The 15,367-nt window shown below is 50.3% G+C and overlaps 1 protein-coding gene across 1 annotated transcript; it reads left to right on the forward strand.

The window, feature by feature from the left end:
• Window positions 1-40: 40 nt before the first annotated feature.
• Window positions 41-14,896, forward strand: asap2b (ArfGAP with SH3 domain, ankyrin repeat and PH domain 2b). Its single transcript, XM_041064083.1, has 28 exons — window positions 41-448; window positions 3,037-3,109; window positions 4,509-4,654; window positions 4,745-4,819; window positions 5,142-5,191; window positions 5,507-5,636; window positions 5,724-5,809; window positions 6,041-6,116; window positions 6,555-6,641; window positions 6,917-7,020; window positions 7,194-7,263; window positions 7,811-7,898; window positions 7,999-8,047; window positions 8,130-8,296; window positions 9,424-9,557; window positions 10,007-10,101; window positions 10,198-10,387; window positions 10,487-10,572; window positions 11,009-11,124; window positions 11,320-11,387; window positions 11,641-11,748; window positions 11,859-12,093; window positions 12,318-12,416; window positions 12,584-12,869; window positions 12,953-13,011; window positions 13,182-13,246; window positions 13,643-13,762; window positions 14,060-14,896. Exons 1-28 carry the CDS (start codon window positions 323-325, stop codon window positions 14,132-14,134), a joined length of 3,063 nt encoding a protein of 1,020 aa, XP_040920017.1. The 5' UTR covers window positions 41-322; the 3' UTR covers window positions 14,135-14,896.
• Window positions 14,897-15,367: the final 471 nt, after the last annotated feature.

A 15,367-nucleotide genomic window follows, 5' to 3' on the forward strand; every position in this document is an offset into this window, starting at 1 on the left:
CCGCCCCCCGCCCCCACCGCGTGTCCCCGCCCTCCCCGGTGCAGTTTCCTCAGGTGTCCGCGGCGGGAGGACGGAGGAGTGAGACGGGAGGGACGTGCGCTGCTCCGGGCCACAGCTCTGCCGAACACACCGGAGACTTCACCCGGAGCGGAGGAAAAGTCGGATTCGAGCCTTCGGCGATGAGGACGCGCGCGGACCGGACTCGGGACAGGATCTGCGGGTTACTCTGAGCCAGTCCAGGTGTGGCTGCGGTCGGACTCTGTGACCGAGGAGTTGGGAGCTTTTTCCGCTTTAGGACCGTGTGTGAGGTTTGGAGCTCGCGATGCCGGAACTGATCAGCGTGACGGACTTTGTCTCAGAGACCAATGAGGACTACAAAGCCCCGACCACCTCCAGCTTCACCACCCGGATGTCCCACTGCAGGAACACGGTGGCTGCTCTGGAGGAGGCAAGTCTGTGAGACACACACACGCACAGACACACACACACACAACACACACACACACACACGTACAGACACACACACACACAACACACACACACGTACAGACACACACAACACACACACACGTACAGACACACACACACGCACAGACACACACACGTACAGACACACACAACACACACACACGTACAGACACACACACGTACAGACACACACACACACGCACAGACACACACACACAACACACACACACGTACAGACACACACAACACACACACGTACAGACACACGTACAGACACACACACGCACAGACACACACACACACACACGTACAGACACAGCCCGGGTTTGTCCCGTCTCCACGTCCTTCGGTGAAACGTGTGGCTCAGGGTTTGGTTTGTCCCAGCCTGGGAACGGTTGGACCGCCGGGTGGAGCCGCGGCAGAGACCGTGTGGGTCTCTGCGCCACCTCGTCACGTGTCCAGGCACCAGGACACAAACAGGGTCTGTGTTTTGCTGAAAGAGGAACCGAGAGACAAACTTCCTCATGGGGCAACAGCTCAGAGAGTCGTGCTGCTCGGCGTGTTGTAACCTCACAGCTCCTCAGGCGTTTTGCTTTGCAACACAACCGTGACCAGGCACAGGGCTGACAGGAACCGGCAGTAAAAGGTCAAAGGTCGGTGGTTAAATAGGCTGATGAAGGCAAAGCTGTCCAGCTCTGAGCGTCAGTACTGTCTCTGACACACACCTGGTCTGGACTGGTTTCACTGACCGGACTGCAGTTAGTCAGGTGTGTGTGTCTGTGTGTGTGTGTGTCTGTGCGTGTGTGTGTCTGTGCGTGTATGTGTCTGTGCGTGTGTGTGTGTGTGTCTGTGCGTGTGTGTGTGTGTGTCTGTGCGTGTTTGTGTGTGTCTGTACGTGTGTGTGTGTGTCTGTGTGTGTGTGTCTGTGCGTGTGTGTGTGTGTCTGTGTGTGTGTGTGTCTGTGTGTGTGTGTGTCTGTGAATATCTGAACTCTTGAAAAAACCATTTGAGGAAACTGAAGTTTTGTTTTCAGTTTGTTTTTATCAGATACACAGAGGTGTGTTTAAACAGAAGCCAGTGTCACAGTGACACAACAACACAACAACAACAACAACACAACAACAACACAACAGCAACAGCTCAGCAGTAAAACATCAGTGTGTCCAGAATAAATCTGGATATTTTAATATCACACCTGAAAAGTGACGTGAGCTTTGTAGAAATCACAAGTCAGGACAGCATATCATGTCTTCCCCATCCTGTTGCATTCTGGGACGTTTTTGCCCAGAGGACCCGGGGCGGTGACGGATCCTCACCCGTCTGATCGTGTCCCAGCAAGACCTGTCTCACCCTCCTCCTTCCTCCTCTCTCTGAACTCTCCACCTTTCTCACCTCCTCCCTGTCCCTCTTCATCCCTCTCTCTGTCCCTCTTTGTCCCTCTCTGTGTCCCTCTTCGTCCCTCTCTCTGTCCCTCTTCGTCCCTCTCTCTGTCCCTCTTCGTCCCTCTCTGTGTCCCTCTTCGTCCCTCTCTGTGTCCCTCTTTGTCCCTCTCTGTGTCCCTCTCTCTGTCCCTCTCCTCCTGTGGGTCTGGTTCACTCTTTAAAGCTCTTCTGTGCTTTGGTCTTGTCTCGACACGTCTCAGGTGAACCAGCGCAGCTGCTCATTAACCTGCAGACGTCGGTGTGTTCTCAGCAGGACAGACACGGACACACAAAGCCAATGAGGAGCCTGGCTCCTGAACACCTGGCAGAGACAGACAGAAATACCTGTGGAACCAGGACAGAGAGCAGATTTGTGGTGTACATGATGCCACGGGGTCAGTGAGGGACGCTGTGATTGTCTCCTGTGTGCAGTGAACCCCTGGATGGTCCTGCTGTTTTCAGGACACCTGTGTTCACCTGTGCGAGTTTCAGACTTTAAAAACCTGCTGGACTCTGGACCAGGCTCAGTTTGTTAAAGTGTCTCAGTGAGACAGTCACTGAGCTTCTGGACTGTCTGCGTGTCTCACACCAGAGTCCACACGTGCTGGACATCAGACATCCAATGTCCATGAAATCACACTGTTCCTGCTCTCTGAGCCTCAGACTGGAACCAGTGAGCACCAGTTTCTCTGAACTGTGACCTGACGTGTCCAGACCATTAGATCCACACTGGTCACACTGGAACGAGCAGGAACACACGCTCGATGTGCAGGTGTGTGTCCAGCTGACCCCGGGACAGGTCAGCTGACCCCGGGACAGGTCAGCTGTGTGGGCGTGCTGCACTTCTTCTTAACGCTGTTGGCAGAAGTTTTCTGTAAAAACCCGATGACTTGAAAGTTCCTGCAGAGAAAAACATCAGTTTCCTGTTTTGTAAGTGATGGTGAAATAAAACAGGAAGTGCTGAGAAAACATTCACTTTTTCTGGTAAGAAAACACAAACGTCACAGTGTCCATGTTTTTAATGTTGTTTGTTTTCTGTCTGTCTGATCTGACAGTTCTCAGATGTCAGAGTGTCTTTGAATGCATCAGCCTTCAGTCACACACACACAGCAGAGCTTTCTGTCCTGACTGTGGTCTTCCTCCTCAGGCTCTGGACGTGGACCGATCAGTTCTCTACAAGATCAAGAAGTCGGTGAAGGCCATCAACACGTCTGGTCAGGGTGAGTGACGGCTTCACCGCGGTCTGTCGCTCTGTCTGTCACTTCCTGTCAGCACCGGCGTCTATTTCTGAAGTTCAGCACAGACTCAGACGCACACTGGTCACACTGCCGCTCCACTGACAGTGGTGATAAACACACACAGTCAGGAAGACGCTGGACTCAGGTGAAGTCAGAAGCTGAGAGGTGGTTTTTTACGCTCTGAGCTCAAGTTCGAAAGCTTGAAATGTGAAGACGGGAGGGGGCGGGGCCACAGAGGCTCCCTGAGTATTATATGGTTTCAGTGAAATGTCAGACACGTGTCCAAAGTAGAAACTTTAACTTTGTCTGAAACATGTTTCAGCTGCAGAAGCAGGTCACTGAAAACGTGCTGGAGAATGGCGGCGCGTTGGGTTCCTCTGCGTCAGTGTGGTTGGTGGGTTTGTGTTCAGACAGGTGGCGTCTCACCTCCAAAACATTCCTGTCATACCGATCTCCCGTCCCAGCATGCCCAGGGAGAAACTCCCGCCCCCAGGACCCACCCGTGTGTTTGTTTGTGTGTCGATACAGAGAAGAAGAAGAAGAAGAAGAAGAAGAAGAAAAGACCTGATTCTACCGAATGTGATCAGCAAACAAACCACAAAATATTCTCATTTCCTTCACTCTAAAAAAACATCTGAGAGACAGAGAGACAGAGAGAGACAGACAGGGAGAGACAGACAGAGACAGACAGAGAGAGACAGACAGACAGACAGACAGAGACAGACAGGGAGAGACAGACAGAGACAGACAGAGAGAGACAGACAGAGAGAGACAGACAGACAGACAGAGACAGACAGGGAGAGACAGACAGAGACAGACAGAGAGAGACAGACAGACAGACAGACAGACAGAGACAGACAGGGAGAGACAGACAGAGACAGACAGAGAGAGACAGAGACAGACAGACAGAGAGACAGAGAGAGACAGACAGAGACAGACAGAGAGAGACAGACAGGGAGAGACAGACAGACAGAAACAGACAGAGACAGACAGTGGAGCTGTCTGAGTGGGAGGGGGAGGGGCTCTCTGATAGACTGTGATCTGCCACATTTCAAAACCACAGACATTACCTTTCATACACAGCATGGCCAAAAGTATGTGGACACTCGCACGTGTGGCAGAGGTGCTGAACATGTGGAAACCACAGACATGAACAGATCATTAAACAGGAAATGACTCTGTCGTCATTAATGATGGAGCGTCGCAGAGCTCAGTGCTGCACTTTGATCACACACACACACACACACACACCCTCACGCAGCTCGTTACATCTTTAATATGAATGTTTCACTGTCTCACTGCTGCTTTTGTTGACTTTTGTTTGGACGTTCGTCTTTAATCAGTGAAAGAAGCAGCGTCCTCTGTGTCCTCTGTGTTTCAGCCCACGTGGACAATGAGGAGCAGTACATCCAGTCGTTGGAGAAGTTCGGGGAAAACTGTGCTAGCAGGGAGGACGCGGAGGTCGGCTCCGCCTTCCTCAAGTTCACGGGTTTCGCCAAAGAGCTGACGGCGCTCTTCAAAAACCTGGTGAGGATCTGGATTCACACCGAGCTGAAGTTCGGAGCAGGTGTTTCTGTGTGTGAGCCACAGTTAAAGCTCCGCTTTCTCTGTTTGCAGCTGCAGAACATGAACAACATCATCACCTTCCCCCTGGACAGCCTGCTGAAGGGAGACCTGAAAGGAGTCAAAGGGGTTTGTGTTAGAGTCTGAAAGCTTCCTGCAGCCACGCGGCCTCAGTTAAAGGGTTTGGATGAGAACATGTGAGAAAAATCTGAGAAAGTTTGGAGTCAGTGAATATTCTGACGTTAAACTGCAGCTCAGAGAGAAAGAGAAGAATAAAGGTCCAGTCACTTCCCTCCTGTTTTCATCCTCACACACTCTTTATCATCTTTAAATGTTTCCTGAGTGACTCAGGGCTCAAAGTCCTCTCCACCTGTGTTTGTTGTTCTGAGTCGTCCTGCGATGTGATTGGTCGGAGCTCAGACTAACCGTGTGACGTCTCTGCCTCCTTCAGGATCTGAAGAAGCCGTTTGACAAAGCCTGGAAGGACTACGAGACCAAACTGTGAGAAAAACACCATCGCTTCATCAGTTTCCTGCTTCTCGCTCGTTCTAAAGCTAAAGCTGTGCTGCAGGTTAACCCACAGGAAGTGTCTGTGTCGGGGTTCTTTAACTGACAGGCGATCACACACTGGCCCTGACATCAGCTGATCGGGAGCCTTCACTCATCGATCATCAGCAGCATAATGAAACGATCAGCGTCCGTTTTCCATCTCACACTTTATCAGTTTCTGTGGAGGAGAGCGCTGAGATGCAGATCACGTGTTTAAAGTGTTAACTAATGAGCTCAGGCTTGACCTCTGACCTCTGACCTCTGCAGAGCAAAGATTGAGAAGGAGAAGCGGGAACACGCCAAGCAGCACGGGATGATTCGCACCGAGTTCAGCGGAGGAGAGATCGCAGAGGAGATGGAGAAGGAGAGGCGACTCTTCCAGCTGCAGATGTGTGAGGTGAGGTCACTCAGAGGTCGGAGGTCACGGCGTCCTTTTTGTTTTCGTGTCGGGTTTATTTGTCCCGTCTCTGGTTTGTCTCTGCAGTATCTCCTCAAAGTCAATGAGATCAAAGTGAAGAAAGGCACCGACTTCCTCCAGAACCTCATCAAGTATTTCCACGCTCAGTGCAAGTACGTCAGAGAACGCTTCCGTCCGAGTCCGGAACACGTTCACGTCACAAACCACCCAGTCTTTGACTCTTCATGGGTCTGAACAGCAGAGGTCAAACTTAGAGACGAAGACGTGATGATAGGACATGAGCTCAGGGAATCAGAGTGTGTGTGTGCGTGATCTCTGGGTGTTACTGGTTGTGTACATGTGAAGTGTCTCTGTGTCTCCCACTGAAGTGTCTCTGTGTTCAGCTTCTTCCAGGACGGACTCAAAGTGGTGGAGAGTCTGAAACCCTCCGTGGAGAGACTGGCCACAGACCTGTCCACGGTGAGGACGGACGTAAAGACACCTGCAGGGACATTTAATGCAGCGCAGCCACAGTAGAGACTATAGTGAGGAACCAGCATTAAAGGGTCGTTTCACCTCTTTTCTCTGGCTGATATTTAATTGGCTGCGTTAAAGGCTGGATTAAAAACACCTGACGCTGAGCTTCAGACAGTTCACGTCACAATTCATCTGTCTCAGTAATGATATCAGCTGTGAATGAGCTATAATTACTTTTCAGATTCAGTTACATTCAACCTTCATCAGCTCACAACTTTCCCCAGTATTAGTACGTGCTGCAGTCTGACGGGTCACACAACATTTAACCAATAATTCAACTCTCTAACAACACGTTAATATGTTCAAACTTTTCATTTACATTTTTATTCGGAGGTTTTCATGGTGTGGGACGTGAACACGTCTTCTTCCTGTGTCCTTCAGATTAAACAGACTCAGGACGCAGAGAGGAAGCAGCTGGCTCAGCTCCGGGACGTCCTGAAGGCGTCTCTGCAGTCGGAGCAGAAAGAGGTGATTTGTCCTTAATGTGATGAGAGTTCATGGCAGAAAAAGACGGAGGCGACAGCAGAAGAGTGGGCGGGGACATTCCAGGTGCACCTGGCTCCCAAAGTAAAAGTCCGGTTCATTCTGTCACAGACAGCGTAGGTGACCGACTGTCTCTGATGGACATGAACGTCCTCTGGTTCTAGGAAGTCTTTGATGAAAAACTCAAAGGTGTGGACGTAAAAACTGAAGCCATTGTTGATGATGTTGTTAATGTTCGGGTGGTGTCCTGGTCTCCTCAGGACTCTCAGGCGAAGCAGAACGCAGGTTACAGCCTCCACCAGCTGCAGGGAAACAAGGCCCACGGCACCGAGCGCTCCGGAGTCCTCTACAAGAAAAGTGAGGGGTGAGTGAACTCAAAGTCCCAGAATCCCTCAGGAAAAGAACTTTCTGTAGAGCTCACAGCAACATGGCTGACATCCCAGCTGACAGCTCTGTGGACTCCCACGTCACATGACTCATGATTAACAGTCAGCGCTTTGCATGTTCCTCTTACGTGTGTGTAAACTTTCCCCTCAGGCTGAGGAAGGTGTGGCAGAAGAGGAAGTGCTCGGTGAAGAACGGTTTCCTGACCATCAACCACGGCACGGTAAGACGCCACGTCTTCCTTCCTTGGTTCTCCTGCATGACGAGCTCCCGCCCCACCTGCCTGCATGTCCAATCAGAAGTCTCCTCATAGATTTAAAATCTAGATCAGCTGCAGATAAACACATCTGGATTTTTTTTTTTTTTTTTTTAGCTTCTTATTTTTTTTCCTTCTTTTTGTTCCTTCTGTCTTTTATTTTGAAGTTTTTTCACGAAGAGTCAAACGGCCAATCAGGACAGAGCAAGCAGCAGAGGAAGAGAAAAAGGAGGAGAAGGAAGAGCATAAGGAAAAGGATGACAGAGAGAAGGGTGGGAAGAGGACAAGTTTAAGTTTATACTAAACTGATCCTCCTGGGGAAATGAATCGAACCGGCGACCCTCCGATCTCTGGGCGGTCCAAAGTTATTAATATGTGTGTCACCTAAAAGCCTCGCTTCTTCTCCCATGACAGCATGAACACAACATGTCGTCCTTGATTTTATCTTTGTGTGGACACACTGCTGTCCTCTCCTGCTGTGGTCTCACCTGTGTCCCTGCTCCTTGTTTCGCAGGCTAACAGACCTCCAGCCAAACTCAACCTGCTCACCTGCCAGGTGAAGAGGAATCCAGATGAGAAGAAGAGCTTCGATCTGTTCTCACGTACGTTCTGCTCGTGTCGAAGTAACACGTTCCTCACACGGCGTGTTGTCTTTTTGTCTGATTTACGCCACGTCTCGTCTCCTGTCTGTCTCTCCCTCAGACGACAGAACCTATCACTTCCAAGCTGAGGACGAAGCGGAGTGTCAGGTGTAAGTATCAGCAGGTTGGACCCGCAGCTCGTTTCCTCTGAGCTGCGTTTCAGTGTCTGACCTGAGGTTCTGATGTTTCCAGCTGGGTGTCGGTGCTGCAGAACAGCAAGGAGGAGGCGCTGAACAAGGCCTTCAAAGGAGACCAGGACGAAGGAGAGAACAACATCGTCCAGGAGCTCACCAAGGCCATCGTGGGGGAGGTGAAGAGGATGAGCGGCAACGACGGCTGCTGCGACTGTGGAGCGGCCGGTCAGTACTGCTCCTCGTACTGCTGCTCCTCATACTGCTGCTGCTCCTCATACTGCTGCTCCTCATACTGCTGCTCCTCATACTGCTGCTGCTGCTCCTCATACTGCTGCTGCTCCTCATACTGCTGCTCCTCATACTGCTGCTCCTCATACTGCTGCTCCTCATACTGCTGCTGCTCCTCCTCATACTGCTGCTCCTCCTCATACTGCTGCTCCTCATACTGCTGCTCCTCATACTGCTGCTGCTCCTCCTCATACTGCTGCTCCTCCTCATACTGCTGCTGCTCCTCATACTGCTGCTCCTCATACTGCTGCTGCTCCTCATACTGCTGCTCCTCATACTGCTGCTGCTCCTCATACTGCTGCTCCTCCTCATACTGCTGCTGCTCCTCATACTGCTCCTCCTCATACTGCTGCTGCTCCTCATACTGCTGCTCCTCATACTGCTGCTCCTCATACTGCTGCTGCTCCTCCTCATACTGCTGCTCCTCCTCATACTGCTGCTGCTCCTCCTCATACTGCTGCTCCTCCTCATACTGCTGCTCCTCATACTGCTGCTCCTCCTCATACTGCTGCTGCTCCTCATACTGCTGCTACTGCTCCTCATACTGCTGCTCCTCATACTGCTGCTCCTCATACTGCTGCTCCTCATACTGCTGCTGCTCCTCCTCATACTGCTGCTCCTCCTCATACTGCTGCTCCTCATACTGCTGCTGCTCCTCATACTGCTGCTAATACTAATAGTACTGCTGATGAATTTACTAACCGTATATCTTCAGCTGAACTTAAAGCACAGCTCATTCAGAGACTCAGCCCCCCCTCCCCCTCCCTCCCCCTCCCTCCCCCGCGGTGAGCAGAGTGTAAATTCCTCGGCTGCCGGTCGGACGAGTTTCTGTAGGAGGGAGAAACTGCAGAGTTTTGGCTGCAGGAAGTAAACAGGCCCCGAGTTTCAGTCTGTCTCTGTGGATCAGAGCCACAGCTTCATGTTTACTGTGATGGAAGCAACAGAACCCACCCCCTCCCCTCACCCCCTCACCCCTCCCCTCCCCCCGCCTTTATGACTCTTCTCACTTTAACTAAATGTTGATCAGTGGAGATTCGATAACGGGCCCCTCCTCGTCCCCTCAGGTCCCACCTGGCTGTCCACCAACCTCGGGGTGCTGATCTGCATCGAGTGTTCGGGGATCCACAGGGAGATGGGGGTCCACTACTCCAGGATCCAGAGTCTGGACCTGGATGTTCTGGGAACCTCTGAGCTGCTGGTGAGTCCACTTCACTGTCCCCAGAAGAGTGACGGAAATCAGAGTGTTGAGGCAGGACAGTCTTCTGTCTGTGGGTTTGTTTGTTTGTTTGTTTGTGTGTGTGTGTGTGTGTGTGTGTGTGTGTGTGTGTGTGTGTTTGTTTGTTTGTTTGTTTGTTTGTTTGTGTGTTTGTTTGTCAAATAAAAAAAACATTTGATGCTTTTGAATTTTATAAAATCTGATTTCTTGTTAAAAACATCTCATCTGAGCATAAACATTCAGAACTATGATATTAGAACTATTTATTTAAAGATAAATAGAAAAACATGAAATATTTAAAGAATAACTCAGGGATGCAGGTTATATAACCTGTGTGTGTGTCAGGCTGTGGAACGAGCAGAAAGCATGACGATGTGATGGTTTCAGTCCAGGAAGCAGCAGCACCTGATGCACCTGATGTTGTGTTTTAGTTGGCGAAAAACGTGGGAAACGCCAGCTTCAATGAGATCATGGAGGCAGATCTGTCAGCACAGGACGTCACCAAACCCGGTCCGAGCAGCGACATGTGAGTGACGGCCACGCAGGCTGATGTTCGGAGAAACGGTCTGACGCCTTCGGCTGACGTACTAACGCCGTCTGTCTGTGCTCCGGTGGTTTCCAGGCAGTCGAGGAAGGACTACATCACAGCCAAGTACACGGAGAAGCGCTTCGCTCGGCGGCTTTGTGCCGACGCTGCGTCCAGACTGCGGGTTTTATACGAGGCCGTCAGGAACAGAGACATCCTGTCTCTGATCCAGGTCTACTCTGAGGGGGTGGACCTGATGGAGGTCATCCCACAGCCCAGCGAACACGTACGAATACAATCAGTCATCTGGTGGCGGTAACAGGATTTACCCCGACTCCATCTGTGTCAGGCGAGGTTTTACTGAAGCTCTGTTTGTCCCTGTCAGGAACCGGGAGAGACTGTGCTCCACCTGGCGGTGCGGATGGTCGACAGAAACTCCCTCCACATCGTCGACTTCCTCGCTCAAAACAGGTAACTACTCAACCTCAGCTCCGTCAGGTGAAAGGCTGAGAAAACTCTGCAGCATGTCGGTCTGATGGAAGCTGCTGCCTGGTTCAGTCTCCTGCTGGTCCTGCTGGTGCTGCTGGTGCTGCTGGTCCTGCTGGTCCTGCTGGTGCTGCTGGTCCTGCTGGTGCTGCTGGTACCTTCCTACTGTGATGAAGTGAGGATGAAATCCACAGATTATCAGATCAGCTCTGGCTCTACCTCGCTACAGCCGGTCTACCAAAGTTCAGTCCAAGCTTAAACAGTTTATGCTTGTTGTTGTTGTTCCTCTTGTATGTGTCAGTGTATGAATGAGCATCTGAGTTCACAGGCAGCCTGCGGGTGTTAGCATCCCCTCAGAGCTGCTGGGATAGCTCCAGTATAGAGCTATACAGCTAACAGCTAACTAACGTGTGTGTTCCAGTGCAAACCTGGACAAGCAGACGGCCAAAGGAAGCACAGCGCTGCATTACTGCTGCCTGACCGACAACAGCGAGTGTCTCAAACTGCTGCTGAGAGGGAAAGCTTCCGTCTCCATCAGTAAGAACACAAACAGGAAAACAAAGATGTCCGCCCACACTGCACACACACGACACACATCAACAAACACGCTCCGCTCTGTGTAGCTGTGTGACGAACATGTAAAGGCCTCCACTCACCACTTCAGGTCTCTGATGTGTGACGGCAGCTCGCATCACTGCAGGTGTTCAGCTCGGTTTCTAAATGTCTCCACAGCAAACGAAGCAGGAGAGACGCCGCTGGACATCGCCAAGCGTCTCCGACACACTCAGTGTGAAGAGCTGGTAGGAAAACAGATCATACGTGTACATGTCACGTACATGTCATACTGTTACTGCTGCTTCATTAGCACAGAGTCTGCTGGTTTTACGTCTTAGTGTTTTACACTCAACTGAACTGAAGCAAAACCAAATGAACTGGACGAAGCTAAACTCACCATTTCATAACTGACATTAACCACACGAGCAAACGCTTCACCACTTCATTCACACATTCCCACACTGAATCTTGAAGACATCTGTGTGTCGTGTGTTTCAGCTGACTCAGGCTCAGACCGGAAAGTTTAACGTCCACGTTCACGTAGAGTACGAGTGGCGTCTCCAGAACGAGGACCTGGATGAGAGCGAGGACGAGATGGAGGACAAGGTCAGCTGGTTTTATCTGACGATGTAAAACCACATGAGGAAATGTTCAGGATGTGTAACAGGCTGTTTTCTGTGACACCCCAACCCCGCCCCGCCCCCACCCCACCCCAGCCAATCCCGAACCGTCGTGAGGAGCGTCCGGTCAGCTGCTTTGTGCCGGGCAGCGGTCCCATGCAGCCCAACCTGGCAGCGTTGGCCCGGGACGCCGCCTGCCTGATACGGGACAAACAGAGGTCTCAGGTCCCCAGCACCATAATCAGCAACGAGACCTACGGCACCATGCTGGACCTCAACCTGCCCCCACCGGGGCCGACACCCCCGCTGCCACCCAGAGCACCCCACAGAGGTCAGAGGACGAGAGTCCGTTTGTCCTGTGTCTTTGAAAGTTCACAGTGAAATCAGACATGAGACGAAGAGCGTGAGGAGTCCCACAGTTACATAAACCTCAGGAACGCTCTGTGGTTCAGATCGCAGATATTTAACCCGCTCATCAGCGTCCTGACCCAGAGACGCTTCATCTGCAGTAAACAGGACAGAAACGCTGACACCTGTGGTTTTGTCTCCCTGCAGGTCACAGTAAACCTGCTGCCATAGAAAGTGTAGGAAGACAGCGGTCGTCCTCCGACCCCCCCAACTCTCAAACCCCTGAGAGGGACACGTCCCTGTACGGTGAGTGGCACTTCCTGTCAGCTCGTCTCAGACGTTGTGGTGGTTTTGTGTCTCTGTGGACTCCTGATCTTCTTTTCACTGTTTTATGGAAATTCAGTTCAAATTTGGATGAAACTTGACGAATGAACTTTTCCTGCTCTATAAATCAAACTCATCTCCTCTCCCAGTGCTCCCAGCACCTCCTCCTCCAGTAAACAGGAAATCCACTATGTTCGAGACCAAGAACGTGTCAGCCAAGAACACCCCCCTCCCTCCTTTGCCTCCCCCACCAGCATCAGGACCCTCCCTCCCCCCAGTCCCACCAGTCCCACCAGTCCCACCACCGCCCTCCATCCCACCACCGCCCCACTTCAAAGCTCCACCTCTCCCCCCACCAGTCCCCAGCCACCAGACCAGCAGACCACCAGGACCACAGGGACCCAAGTCTCCCAAGTCTCCTAAATCACCCACTGGGTACGTACTGGACTCTACTGGTCTGTGATCAGCTGTAGCGAGTTGTACTGGTCTGTATTTGACTTTATTTTTACGGGTTTCAGGTCAGTGAAGCATCCTCCACAGAGACCTCCTGTCAGGTCTGGATCTGTGAACAAAAGAGGTACACACACACTGTCTCACAGACACACACACTGTCTCACAGACACACACACTGTCTCACAGACACAAACACTGTCTCACAGACACACACACTGTCTCACACACACTGTCTCACAGACACCCAAGGAGTAAACAAACCTCCGGCTGATGTTTGTGACGTTGTCTCTGCAGGTTCTCAGTCCAGATCCCCCCACAGTCCGGCTCCTCCAACACCCAAACCCAGAACCACCTACTCTGTAAGTCCTCGAACACAACAGCAACACAGACACAGGTCAGAGGTCAGAGGTCAACGCTGAGGGTAAAATGAGACAAGAGATTAAAATGAGACAGGGACAGCTCACCTGACTGAGGTGCACCTGAGATTTTCCTCCTGTGTGTCACTGTTGGCTGAAGCTGAGCATAAAGCAGCAGAGCTCAGAACCTCTTAGACAGGAAGTGAGAGTGACTGATCAGGCTCCGCCTCCTTCTGCCGGAGCAGACGACAAAATACAACAACAGAACGAAACGTGATGATTTTTGTAAATGTTCGATTTTTTGGATGCAGTTTGGTTTAGTGTAGTTCATCAGCCTTACTGTACGTACAGTGTAGTAAAAGTGTGTGTGTGTGTGCGTGTGTGTGTGTGTGCGTGCAGAAGCAGAAGCCTCAGAGGGTGAAGGCCATCTACAACTGTTCAGCCGATAATCCAGATGAGCTGACGTTCACCGAGGGGGAGGTGATCGTGGTGGACGGGGAGGAGGACAGCGAGTGGTGGGTGAGTGAGACGATGGAGCTTCACCTGCCACAGGTGTAGACAGGATTTCACAGTGGTAGAAAGTTACCACGACGACAGTAATCTCATTTCAACCAATCATCTCAGCTGTTTTTATTCACTGTTTGGAAATGAACTAAAACTGTTGAGTGTGAAATGTGAAAATACTTCCTGTGAATGTGTCTCAAGAAAAGCTTTAGAGGCTTTACTAAAACATGATGAAATATAAATCAGGAGAAATTAGAAATGAAGACGACGTCTGGCTGGTCTTCTCAGTCCGGGCTCTGTTGGTGGTTTCAGGTCGGGCACATCGAAGGAGAGCCGACCAGACGAGGAGTGTTCCCTCTCACCTTCGTTCACTTCATCACAGAGTGACGTCGTGTGTGAACGGAGACCATTCGCTCCTCCTGAACAGTGCGTCTCAGTCTGAGCGGAAACAGACAGGTCAAAGACTCAGAGTCGTCCTCACCTGGATGGACGAGGAAGCTCGAGCCCGACCTGAAACCCTGAGACTGAAGCCACAGGCTGAAGCTCCTTTTTCTTCCCTCCGACACCTTCACTCAGGCTTTTCCTCTCAGGTGCTGGACCCACTCCGTCTTTACAAAGTCATGTTGTTTTCAAACTCACAGAACTTTATTTTTAATGTTAGTGCAGATCTCAAACTTTCAGAGATCCCAGATCTGTGGAAATGTGTTTGAAATATGTTTAAAATGATGCAGTGCAGATAAAAAACACAGAGTCTTTCATGGATTTGAATATTTGTCTCAGTAGAAACGTCACAGAGCTTCAGTGAAGAGCTGCAATAACATGATTTAAAAATATACTCTGTATGTCCAAAAGTATGTGGACAGTGGAGGCTTTTATGGCATCACAATCATATGATTCTCTTTCTCACATGGGGCCGTCTTCATACTTTTGGCCACGCAGAGTATACCAGACCCAGCCAGAGGAAAAAATGTCTGACCTCAGATCTGTGATCTCTGCTGGTGTGGAGCCTGTGAGCCGTGTTTCCTGTTCCTGGATGTTCTGATGAGAAATGATTTTCCTATAGCGTCATTAAAAACGTGTCACGTTACTCCTTTAAACTCTGCTCGTGTTTTTCTGTCACGTTTCTTTTTGTTGTTGTTGTTGTGTGAATCATTTCGCTCTGACAGTGACACAAACATTTTCTTATTTATTCCGTTTCTCTTTTCTTTCTCTCGCCTCTCTTCTTTTTTAATTCTGTCCCTTCATTTCAATTAACAACAATCGTAATGAAAATAATAAAAATCATCATCATCATCATAAAATGAGGCACTACACTGTGCTTTACAAAACAAATATAAAAGACAAAAACAGAAATACAAACACGTGTTTCTGTGCACGCTGTGACCGGCTCCAGGACTTTTTAAATATGAAAAAATAAAACTTAAACCAAATTAAGGACAGTTTCTAATAAATCTGATTTACTCGTACATCGTGTTCTTTTAGTTAGTTAATAATTTCCATCACAAACTGCGCTCGTTTTCGACTCAAATGTTAAACCCTATAAGAATTTTTCTATTAAAGTTTGAGTTTCTTTCCTGAGAGGAGGAACTAATGTCAGGTCAGAGAGGCAGCACACGGACA

This window comes from Toxotes jaculatrix, chromosome 19, assembly GCF_017976425.1.
Source record: "Toxotes jaculatrix isolate fToxJac2 chromosome 19, fToxJac2.pri, whole genome shotgun sequence".
In the NCBI taxonomy this organism is placed as follows: Eukaryota; Metazoa; Chordata; class Actinopteri; family Toxotidae; genus Toxotes; species Toxotes jaculatrix.